An 11951-nucleotide genomic window follows, 5' to 3' on the forward strand; every position below is an offset into this window, starting at 1 on the left:
TAGAGCATCTCCCTTCCTCTAACATCAGATTATAGAGCATATTCCCTCTCTAACATCAGATTATAGAGCATCTCCCTTCCTCTAACATCAGATTATAGAGCATATTCCCTCTCTAACATCAGATTATAGAGCATCTTCCCTCCCTAACATCCAGATTATAGAGCATCTTCCTTCCCCTAACATCAGATTATTCATTATTTTTACAATTACTTTTTACTGAAAGTAACTAGTAAAGAGTTCCACTACATTGAGGGAGTTGTTAATAATGAATGAATCCTTTAATCAGTGCATACCACTGCTCATTAGCTATACATGCTATCAGTTAATGCCGTTTTGTTGACCTACTTTATTATTCGGGTAAAAAAGTACTTTAAAGGTAGAAATGGAAATGAAAGCTGTGTTGTAATCTTTTATGAGCCAATACAATACTACTAGCTGTAGTTCTGTTCCATAGAAGGTATCAGCTGGTGACGCTGGACTCCAGAGTAAAAGGATCTGTTATGCGTACGCATGTGTGTGATTGTGTCCAACATGAGTCTGCTTTGTGTTTCAGACACAGACGAATGCGCCTCCAGCCCCTGTGCTCAGGGCGGAACCTGCATCGACATGGAGAACAGCTTCGAGTGCTTCTGCCCTCCCCAGTGGACGGGCAAGACCTGCCAGATAGGTACCACTAGTACAAGGTGTTGTGAATGCTGATTTTGGAGGGAGTGGCGGTGTGTGACGGTAACTCCGGTTGTTAAGGCTGGGTGAGGAAGCTGGTCTGTGAATGCCGAGTGTCCAAACCCCGTCCAGGAATCCTGTTTGCTTGCAGAGTTACAGCATTTCTGACGCTCTATTTATCTGGCCAGCAGCTAACTCAGACCTGTGTGTGTGTGTGTGTGTGTGTGTGTGTGTGTGTGTGTGTGTGTGTGTGTGTGTGTGTGTGTGTGTGTGTGTGTGTGTGTGTGTGTGTGTGTGTGTGTGTGTGTGTGTGTGTGTGTGTGTGTGTGTGTGTGTGTGTGTGTGTGTGTGTGTGTGTGTGTGTGTCAGTATCATCTGCAACTTGAGCCAGGTGACTTGAATAAAGCTAAAAATAGCTTCCAGCCTGGCACCTGCTGGCCCTGGGACCAGATCTACCCGGCCGGGGTTTATCTTTGGCTCCAGACTGGGTGTAACGGACGAGTATGTACGCTACGGCGAGGCGGTGCCCCTTCAGCTCCGGCCAGGAAACTTCATAACCTGTAAACATGGCGTGAGCCTCCAGAACCACTGGCTTGTGGTCCAGGTCCTGTTCTTCTCCCAGAGACTAGAGGTGGCAGGATGGTAGGGTGGTAGGGTGGTAGGATGGTAAGATGGTAGGATGGTAGGGTGGTAGGATGGTAAGATGGTAGGATGGTAGGGTGGCAGGGTGGCAGGGTGGTAGGGTGGTAGGATGGTAGGGTGGTAGGGTGGTAGGATGGTAGGATGGTAGGGTGGTAGGATGGTAGGATGGTAGGGTGGTAGGATGGTAGGGTGGCAGGGTGGTAGGGTGGTAGGATGGTAAGATGGTAGGATGGTAGGATGGTAGGGTGGTAGGATGGTAAGATGGTAGGATGGTAGGATGGTAGGGTGGCAGGGTGGCAGGGTGGTAGGGTGGTAGGGTGGTAGGGTGGTAGGATGGTAGGATGGTAGGGTGGTAGGGTGGTAGGATGGTAGGGTGGCAGGGTGGTAGGATGGTAAGATGGTAGGATGGTAGGATGGTAGGGTGGCAGGGTGGCAGGATGGTAAGATGGTAGGATGGTAGGATGGTAGGATGGTAGGGTGGCAGGGTGGTAGGGTGGTAGGGTGGTAGGGTGGTAGGGTGGTAGGATGGTAGGATGGTAGGGTGGTAGGGTGGCAGGGTGGTAGGGTGGTAGGGTGGTAGGGTGGTAGGGTGGCATGGTGGTAGGATGGTAGGGTGGTAGGATGGTAGGGTGGTAGGGTGGCAGGGTGGGAGGATGGCAGGGTGGTAGGGTGGTAGGATGGTAGGGTGGTAGGGCAGCGGGGCGGTAGGACGACAGGGTGGTACCTGCAGGTCCAGGGGGGCCCGGCAGCGCTGCAGCGGGGGGTGGGGGGTCTGGTTTGTGGGAAGGGGCTGCAGGTGTCGGGTTTCAGGAGGCCAACAGGTGCAGCTCACCTCCTGGGAGTCGTATTAATGCACTGTGTTGGTTTCTCGTGGGCGAGGCGGTGCCGTGAGCGCCGCCTCTGAAACTGACCACTTGGAATGCCCCAGGTCGGCCTCCAGGGAATGTAACGGAGAGACATTAACCCTGAGGTGGGGGGGGGGGGGGGGGGTGTTGGGGGGGGGGGGGGGGGGGGCAGCAGACATGAACTTCACACGGTAAACGTTCTGGCAGTTTTACGTGTTTGAAAACGAAGCTGAGTGGTCGGATCGTTAACGCCGCCTGACTAAAGTAACTGAATCCCTTCAGCCCGACAGGAAACTGCTCACACAGGAATTCCTGCATATTACAGCTCATCAATATTACACATTTATTGCATTTCTTCAATTACCACATTAGGCGTTTCCAAGGAAACAGGATTACCTTTAAAATAAAACACACCCTGGTAACCATGACAGTATTTGGAGTATCAGGTGTCTGTTACCACGGCGGGGCTCTGTCTTCCACCTCATCTCGTCTTCAGCTCGTTTCACATGAATCGTCACATAACATGGACGCCACTAAAGAAGCTGTTCTCATAGTAACTTAGTACTCAGTTTTTTAGTAACTAAATCTTGCGACAGTGAAATCTTAACTTAAAATTGAAAAGAGAACTAGAACAGGAATTCCTACACCTGATCTGTCGTGTTTGTTTTGTGGAACGATGGTCGATGGTCGATGGTTCAACCTGCAGACGGGAAGCAGAACAACAGGATCCAAACACTTTTACACAACAAGAATCAAAGGTTGCAGAACTTTAGTTTGTTCCAGGAAACCCAGCAGCACAATGAGAACGTATGAGAGTGTTCGAGGAGCAGAAGGTTCCTGAGTGTTTTGGACGCGGCGCTTGGTGGCGGGGCTTCTGAGACTCTGATCATCCTCTCTGTCTCTGGTCTCCATTTTGCAGACGTGAATGAGTGTGCGGGGAAGCCTTGCCTCAATGCTTACTCTTGCAAAAACTTGATTGGTGGATATCACTGTGCCTGCTTTGGAGGATGGGGGGGCCAGAACTGTGACATCAGTCAGTATCATCCAGCAACGTCTTCCCGACTTCCTGCTGCTGCTCGGAGAGCCCGACGCTCAGCGCTCTGACCGCTCTGACCGCTCTGACCGCTCTGACCGCTCGCCTCTTCCACAAAAGGATTTGATTCCACATCTTCAGTCTTTTAACGAACTGCAGCTCCACGTTTTACCAAGTCCCCACAAGGAGGACTGGGTTAGCAATTAGCCACCTTAGCATTCTGACATGCTAATGAGTCTTGTTGTTCCTACAATAACATGCTATAATGTATTCTATAATAGCTTTGTTAGCATGCTAATGCTAAAGCACATCCAGGGATGATTGATCTCAGTAGGAGAAGCTAATCGGTCAGGGTGCTGAGCTTTAGCTCTCCGTTCAGTCTCTTATTGCTCCCAGGTGGCTACATGCTACATGCTACATGCTAGCTCACTATCCTGTGCTCTCAGACTTCAGCTGCACCTTTTTCTTCCCAGACTGTTAAACTGTATTTCAAAATCTTTAGACGTAGTTTCTTTTCCCCCTTTGCAGTTTCTCTTCATTGCACGTTCTGAATGACTCTGGATCTCTGCTGTGATTTCATTCCTCCTCCGTTTAGCGGCTGCATGCTACATGCTACCAGCTACCAGCTACCAGCTCCTCCACGTGTCCAGAGCATTACAGAGCTGACGTTTTCTCTGTGATTGATTCTGCACAGATATGAACAGCTGCCATGGACAGTGTCAGAACGGAGGGACCTGCAAGGTGAGAGACAGACGCTGACGACATGATGGATCAGGTTGATTCAATCTGATCCACCAAAGCTTTACGGTGTTCAGGTGCTCAAACACTGGTGGTGGACTGGTTAACACTCACTCTAGGGGGGTCCCTGGTTTGAATCTGGGCTGAAGCATGGAGGGAGGGAGGGAGGGAGGGAGGGATGAGGGATGGATGGAGGGAGGGAGGGAGGGAGGAAGGGAGGGAGGGAGGGATGGGGGATGGAGGGAGGGAGGGAGGGAGGGAGGGAGGGATGGAGGGAGGGAGGAAGGGAGGGAGGGATGGATGGAGGGATGAGGGATGGATGGAGGGAGGGAGGGATGGGGGGTGGAGGGAGGGAGGGAGGGAGGGATGAGGGATGGATGTGTGTTTGCTCTTCGATAGAGTCAGGGTGTGACCTCACTGGTGTTAGCTGGTGATAGGCTCCTCCCCCTCACCACCACTACCATGAACAGCTGATTATCACACAAACTGGTTCAATGGGGAAGTTAGAAAGAAGCTTTTCCTGACGATGGAAGTTTAAAGGAACCTGAGTTCTGCTGAGTTCTGCTCATTACAGGAGCAACAGATCTATTTAGAACATAGAAGAAGTCTGACATGATAAATTCATGATCAATCTAAAGTTGAACTTCTGGAGAGCAGGTCGACGGCTGGACTCAGATCCTTTGTTTTGTGCGGTCAGAAGTCAGGACAGTTGGATTGGGACAGCCGGTGTTGAGCCGGTCCTCTGGACTGACGGACGCTGTGTTTGCTCCAGGAGATGGCCAGAGGCTACCAGTGTGTCTGCCAGCCGGGCTTCGCCGGTCGGCTCTGCCAGGACCAGAAGAACCGATGCTCCAGCGGTCCGTGTAGGAACGGCGGCCGCTGCCACCCCCTGCTGGACGGGTTCAGGTGCGAATGCTCGCAAGGCTTCCGCGGCACGACGTGTGAGGTGAGGCGCCGCAGGCTGGAAGGACCGCCGCAGGTTCTCGTCCTCCAGGAGGACCAACGACGTGTGACCTTCTGTTTGTCTCTGCAGGTGCAGAGCGACCCCTGCAGCCCAAACCCCTGTCAGAACCAGGCCCATTGCCACAGCCGGAGGGGCAACTTCTACTGCAACTGCCCCGACGACTACGAGGGCAAAACCTGCGCCGAGCTCAAAGACCACTGCAAAACCAACCACTGCCAAGGTGCCACCGCCCGACCGCTTCCTCCGTCTGTTTACTCCATCAAACTCTGAGGCAACTGAGCAACTTAGCATCCGTCCACACAACAACGCTTTGGGCAACTTAGCATCCGTCCACACAACAACGCTTTGAGCAACTTAGCAACTTAGCATCTGTCCACACAACAACGCTTTGGGCAACTTAGCATCCGTCCAAACGACAACACTCTGAGCAACTGAGCAACTTAGCATCTGTCCACACAACAACGCTTTGAGCAACTTAGCATCTGTCCAAACGACAACACTCTGAGGCAACTGAGCAACTTAGCATCTGTCCACACAACAACGCTTTGAGCAACTGAGCAACTTAGCATCTGTCCACACGACAACGCTTTGAGCAACTTAGCAACTTAGCATCTGTTCACATGACAACCCTACAGGTGAACAACTGCCCCCCTGAAGCTCCCCCCCCAAGTTGCAACAGAGGATTTCCAGCTTTCAGGTTGATCAATTTTCCCTTTATGGGTCAATGTTTGAGTCGAAGTTGCTCGGAGGAGTTTGTACATGAAATCCACCCCCAGGAGTGAAGCTCCGGTCAGTGGAGGTGAAACTCGGACATTTTGCCAAATGATTGTAAAGAAAAAATGAAGCAGACAAACAAGTTTATTGAGTTAACATCAGCTGGTAATCCCATAACTTAAGCTCACTACGTGAAGAAGCTTCTGAACAACATTTTTAAATCTTAAAGTTTTGTTGGTTTTTAATCATCATTTAGCAGCCGAAGCCACAATAACACTAAAGAAATCACCTGCCTGTTTCACCACTCCAAAGACGCTCGTCTCATATTTGTTTTTGCCTCCACCCCCAAAGTGATTGATAGTTGCACCGTTGCCGTGGCGACCAACGACACCCAGCAGCGGGTGTGGCACATCTCGTCCAACGTGTGCGGACCTCATGGACGCTGCATCAGCCTGCCTGCAGGGAACTTCAGCTGCTCCTGCCAGCCGGGATTCACTGGTACCTACTGCCACGAGAGTGAGTCATGATCACACACACACACACACACACACACACACACACACACACACACACACAGCTATATTTATCAACAGTTACCATCAGTGGGAACCACATGATTCTTACTGTAATTCTCTTGATGATCATCACTATCTCCGTCTGCTTCACAGCTGAAGAAAGAAATTCAGACCAAATATGAACCAAGTCAACATATGATAATAACTCTTGAGCTGTTTCTCCTCTGAATCTAAAGCAAATCACTGCTTCTAACTAAAAGTCAGCTGTGTTTACCTCTGAAATAAGGGACAAGCAGACTTGAACTTCATTCCTGTTTATTACCATCTTATCTTATATATTTGACAACAATCAAAGTGTAATAAACATTTTCTCACCTGCGACAGGACGCCAGTCTCTGGTAAATAGTGACAATGCAGGTTAGGAAGGAGAAGTCATCCCTCAGTATCTGAAGTTTGCTGCAGAGAAATTGGACGTTTCATCCACACTGATGGCAGCAGGAAGTGACATCACATCCCTATAGGAAGTGACATCACATCCCTGCAGGAAGTGACGTCACATCCCTGCAGGAAGTGACATCACATCCCTGCAGGAAGTGACATCACATCCCTGCAGGAGGTGACATCACATCCCTGCAGGAGGTGACATCACATCCCTGCAGGAGGTGACATCACATCCCTGCAGGAGGTGACATCACAGGAAGGGACAGAGAGCAGGAAGCAGGCTGCAGGAGAGACACTGAGTTAAAGTCTTGTAAAAGAGAGAGGAGGAGTCTGTGTGAATCCAACACTTTGATTCTGCAGCAGGAGGAAGGAAGGAAGGAAGGAAGGAAGGAAGGAAGGAAGGAAGGAAGGAAGGAAGGAAGGAAGGAAGGAAGGAAGGAAGGAAGGAGGAAGGAAGGAAGGAAGGAAGGGAGGAAGGGTGGGAGGGAGGAAGGAAGGAAGGGAGGAAGGGAGGGAGGGAGGGAGGGATGGAGGGAGGAAGGAAGGAAGGAAGGGAGGGAGGGAGGGAGGGAGGGAGGGAGGGAGGGAGGAAGGAAGGGAGGAAGGGAGGGAGGGAGGGAGGGAGGGAGGAAGGAAGGAAGGAAGGGAGGAAGGGTGGGAGGGAGGAAGGAAGGAAGGGAGGAAGGGAGGGAGGAAGGAAGGGAGGAAGGGTGGGAGGGAGGGAGGAAGGGAGGGAGGGAGGGAGGGAGGGAGGAAGGAAGGAAGGAAGAATACTCCAAGATCAGAAAGAACTGCGGAGTCATTCTGGAATATAACTCAAGTTTTATTGATGTTTTCTGCTCTTCATGGTTCCTGTTTGATAGACGTGAAATATCCTCAGGTGTGACTTCTATCCTGGGAAAAATGAGTTTGTCAACAACAAAGAAAAAGCAAATGAAACTGGTTGTGTTTCCTCTTCTGCTTCCTCTTCTGTTTCCTCTTCTGTTTCCTCTTCTGTTTCCTCTTCTGCTTCCTCTTCTGTTTCCTCTTCTGCTTCCTCTTCTGTTTCCTCTTCTGTTTCCTCTTCTGTTTCCTCTTCTGTTTCCTCTTCTGCTTCCTCTTCTGCTTCCTCTTCTGCTTCCTCTTCTGCTTCCTCTTCTGTTTCCTCTTCTGCTTCCTCTTCTGCTTCCTCTTCTGCTTCCTCTTCTGTTTCCTCTTCTGTTTCCTCTTCTGCTTCCTCTTCTGTTTCCTCTTCTGCTTCCTCTTCTGCTTCCTCTTCTGTTTCCTCTTCTGTTTCCTCTTCTGTTTCCTCTTCTGCTTCCTCTTCTGTTTCCTCTTCTGCTTCCTCTTCTGCTTCCTCTTCTGTTTCCTCTTCTGCTTCCTCTTCTGCTTCCTCTTCTGCTTCCTCTTCTGTTTCCTCTTCTGCTTCCTCTTCTGTTTCCTCTTCTGTTTCCTCTTCTGTTTCCTCTTCTGCTTCCTCTTCTGTTTCCTCTTCTGTTTCCTCTTCTGTTTCCTCTTCTGCTTCCTCTTCTGTTTCCTCTTCTGTTTCCTCTTCTGCTTCCTCTTCTGTTTCCTCTTCTGTTTCCTCTTCTGTTTCCTCTTCTGCTTCCTCTTCTGTTTCCTCTTCTGCTTCCTCTTCTGCTTCCTCTTCTGCTTCCTCTTCTGTTTCCTCTTCTGTTTCCTCTTCTGTTTCCTCTTCTGCTTCCTCTTCTGTTTCCTCTTCTGCTTCCTCTTCTGCTTCCTCTTCTGTTTCCTCTTCTGCTTCCTCTTCTGCTTCCTCTTCTGCTTCCTCTTCTGTTTCCTCTTCTGCTTCCTCTTCTGTTTCCTCTTCTGTTTCCTCTTCTGTTTCCTCTTCTGCTTCCTCTTCTGTTTCCTCTTCTGTTTCCTCTTCTGCTTCCTCTTCTGTTTCCTCTTCTGTTTCCTCTTCTGCTTCCTCTTCTGTTTCCTCTTCTGTTTCCTCTTCTGTTTCCTCTTCTGCTTCCTCTTCTGTTTCCTCTCAGACATTAACGACTGTGCATCGTCTCCCTGCAAGAACGGAGGAACCTGCATCGATGGGATCAGCTCCTTCCAGTGCTTCTGTCCCGACGGCTGGGAGGGCAGCCTGTGTGACATCGGTGGTGTGTGTGTGTGTGTGTGTGTGTGTGTGTGTGTGTGTGTGTGTGTGTGTGTGTGTGTGTGTGTGTGTGTGTGTGTGTGTGTGTGTGTGTGTGTGTGTGTGTGTGTGTGTGTGTGTGTGTGTGTGTGTGTGTGTGTGTGTGTGTGTGTGTGTGTGTGTGGCTGTTGTTGTGCGACTTGGGTTTCATAAACTCGATTGGACCGCACGATGTCGCTCTGCACTGAAGGGGAGGGTCCGACTTCACAACAGTGTTCCAGGTGGTTCCAGGTGTTCCAGGTGTTTCAGGTTTTCCAGGTCTTTCCTGGTCTTTCCAGGTGTTTCCAGGTGTTTAAGGTTTTCCAGGTGGTTCCAGGTGTTTTCAGGTGTTTACAGGTGTTCCAGGTGTTTCCAGGTGTTTCCAGGTGTTCAAGGTGTTCAAGGTGTTCCAGGTGGTTCCAGGTGTTCCAGATGTTCCAGGTGTTTCCAGGTGTTTCCACCTGAGTCAGTAGAAAGTGAGCAGCCGGGCGTCCGGGGGATTAAACGGTGTGTCGGCGTTGCAGATGTGAACGAGTGCAGCAGGAATCCTTGTCAGAACGGAGGACGGTGCGTCGACCTGCTCAACGACTTCTACTGCGACTGCACGGACAGCTGGAAGGGGAAGACCTGCCACTCCCGTGAGTCCGACGCTCCGACACCTTGTGTTTGTAACCTGGTCCTTCAGGTGAAGAGCAGGGATTCTGAAAAGTCTCACTTCACATTAAACTGTCAAACATCTGAACGATCAACCCAGAAAATCAGATTCAGGATTTTCCTTTTTTTCAATGAAGCCATCGTGATATATTCATTATTCTATGACATAAATAAAAAAGCACCAACAATAGGATGTGTACAGTCTGGGAAACCAAAGTGGTGAATCTGGTGTTTCTTCTCCTTCCATCATGAAGAGGAGTTCTTCTGAAGGGTGAAGAACCCTGCAGGTTCTAGTAGAAGTCATTTCTCTTTATTAATGCAGGTTGAACCTTTTGGATCAGAGAAACAGACGTTCATTCACACATTCCAGCAGTTGTTTTGTGATATCATGTGGTTTTTCTTCCAGCAGCTGAATCGTTAGCAGAGGAAGTGACTTCACATTAAAACACAAACACTAAACACTTTTTCAAACTGGAGGTTTTGTGCCGCTTCAGGAAAACTCCTGGAGGCGAAAACAAGAATCCAATGTGGAGAAAATACAGAAATCTGCTGTTGATTTAATGAAAACCAGTAGAGAGGTGTAGGACGTACCTCCACCTGCCTCGGTGGGCGGAGCCTGTGTGCAGGTTAATTATCATGTGGGAGCTTCTTCCACTTCAGAGGGTCCTGCTGAGACGGTTCCTTTGTCCTCCAGGTGAGAGCCAGTGTGACTCCAGCACCTGCAGGAACGGCGGGACGTGCTACGACTACGGCGACTCCTTCCTGTGCAGCTGCCCGTCGGGTTGGGGCGGCAGCACCTGCAACACGGGTCAGGCTCCGCCCCTCCGGCTTCTACTTCCTGTTCCACTGCCCGCCTCTAACCTGCGGCTTCGCTCCGTCCTCCAGCCCAGAACAGCAGCTGCGACTCGGGTCCGTGTGAGAACGGCGGGACGTGTGTCGGCGGCGGAGACGCCTTCCAGTGCATGTGCAGGGACGGCTGGGAGGGAAGCAGCTGCGCTCAGAGTGCGTCTCCAGGAAGCTTCTGGTCCTTCTGGCGCTCCGTCACTCACTCTGCTTCTGCTTGTCTCTCTATCCTTTACAGATGTGGACGACTGTAACCCTCTGCCCTGGTAAGACACTTCTTCTTCTTGTCACTTTGCTTTTTTTCCCCTAATATTTAAATAAAAAGAAAAATTGTTCAAAACTGATGGAAAAAGACAAAAGAAGTGAATAAAACTTTGTTGAATCAAAGTTTTATTCATTAAAGCTGAAACAACAAAGACTTTTTTAAAATACATTGATCACAGACAAATTATTTTAAAAAGTTTTACTTTCTTTCTCTTATGTACTACACATTTTCAAAAAATTTAAAATATTTATATATTTTTTAAAAACTTTTTTTGACAATTTAAAAGTGATCAAAAAGACCCCGAAACATACCTTCAATTATTAATGAGGCATAAACTGAATCAAATGAAGATACAATAGATTCTTAAAAGAAGATTTGACTGAGGAGTTTATTTTCTCTGACGGTTGATTTTCTGGAAGAATTGTTGAACTTGTGGGATCTTGTGGGAACTTGTGGGATCTTGTGGGAACTTGTGGGATCTTGTGGGATCTTGTGGGATCTTGTGAGCTTTGGTTGAGCTGAAATAGTCTTTATGGTTCATTTTCTTCCTCTTGAGTCTGCAGAGATGCACGACCTTCTAACAAAACAACCTTTGTGAGCTTTTTGTGGATTTTAAACCTTCTTGTCACTCGAGCTTCACTGGTTTAGTCGCTGCAGGACAGCAAACGTAAGTAAAGTGGAGTTTACAGAATCAGTTCAAGAACAATGTTTCTGGATGAAACCCTGAGGAAGACTGGCAGGTGGGGGGGGGGGGGGGGGGGGGGGGTGGATTACATAAGGAGTGCATTGAGCAGTATATTGATCAGTATCTGCAGACTCACCTCCACCTCCACCTCCACCACCACCACCTCTACCACCTCCACCTCCACCTCCACCACCTCCACCTCCACCACCTCTACCACCTCTACCACCTCCACCACCTCCACCTCCACCACCTCAGAGGATCTAATCTCCATCTGACGCTCCGAACTAAATTACATGATCCAACATATGAGCTGCAAGATTCTTTCCACTTTATCCTTCCTGACCAGGGTCCTAACCCTAAAACACACACACACACACACACACACACACACACACACACACACACACACACACACACACACACACACACACACACACACACACACACACACACACACACACACCCAGCAGAGAACAATGAGTTCTAAACACTGGGAGAACATTCTAGCGGACAGACCACCAAGTTGGATTGTTATTATGGTGACTGTCAAAATAAAAGTACCAAGTCCAGGAGAAAACAGAGGAAACTTTGATTTTGATCTGATTGGCTCTACTGAGCATGTGCAGAACTACGACGTAGTGACCAGGACCAGGAGCAGCGTTCCCAAGAAATGTCCTTTTTCTCACGTTTCCATGGAGACAGAGTCTGAGACGTTTCAAAAAGTCGTGTTTTCAGTGGCTCTGAGCGTCGTTGTCGTGTGAAGGGACGCCTTGAGAACATAAACGAGGCCGAAGCCTGCTCCACATGGAAATGAACATTTACTAACATCATTTATTAAC

General features: G+C 49.3%; 1 protein-coding gene across 1 annotated transcript in view; it reads left to right on the top strand.

Moving 5' to 3' along the window:
* Positions 1 to 11951, top strand: part of LOC308119654 (protein jagged-1-like) — a 56283-nt gene that overhangs the window by 38763 nt on the left and 5569 nt on the right. Inside the window, exons 9-18 of the mRNA XM_080479802.1 lie at positions 554 to 667; positions 3878 to 3924; positions 4694 to 4867; positions 4955 to 5105; positions 5951 to 6115; positions 8535 to 8648; positions 9190 to 9303; positions 10014 to 10127; positions 10205 to 10321; positions 10401 to 10428. Of these exons, the coding sequence (XP_080335928.1) occupies positions 554 to 667; positions 3878 to 3924; positions 4694 to 4867; positions 4955 to 5105; positions 5951 to 6115; positions 8535 to 8648; positions 9190 to 9303; positions 10014 to 10127; positions 10205 to 10321; positions 10401 to 10428 (1138 nt within the window). The remainder of the gene's footprint in view (positions 1 to 553; positions 668 to 3877; positions 3925 to 4693; positions 4868 to 4954; positions 5106 to 5950; positions 6116 to 8534; positions 8649 to 9189; positions 9304 to 10013; positions 10128 to 10204; positions 10322 to 10400; positions 10429 to 11951) is intronic.

Source organism: Lipophrys pholis (assembly GCF_963383615.2).
Source record: "Lipophrys pholis genome assembly, chromosome: 14".
NCBI classification, from domain to species: Eukaryota; Metazoa; Chordata; class Actinopteri; order Blenniiformes; family Blenniidae; genus Lipophrys; species Lipophrys pholis.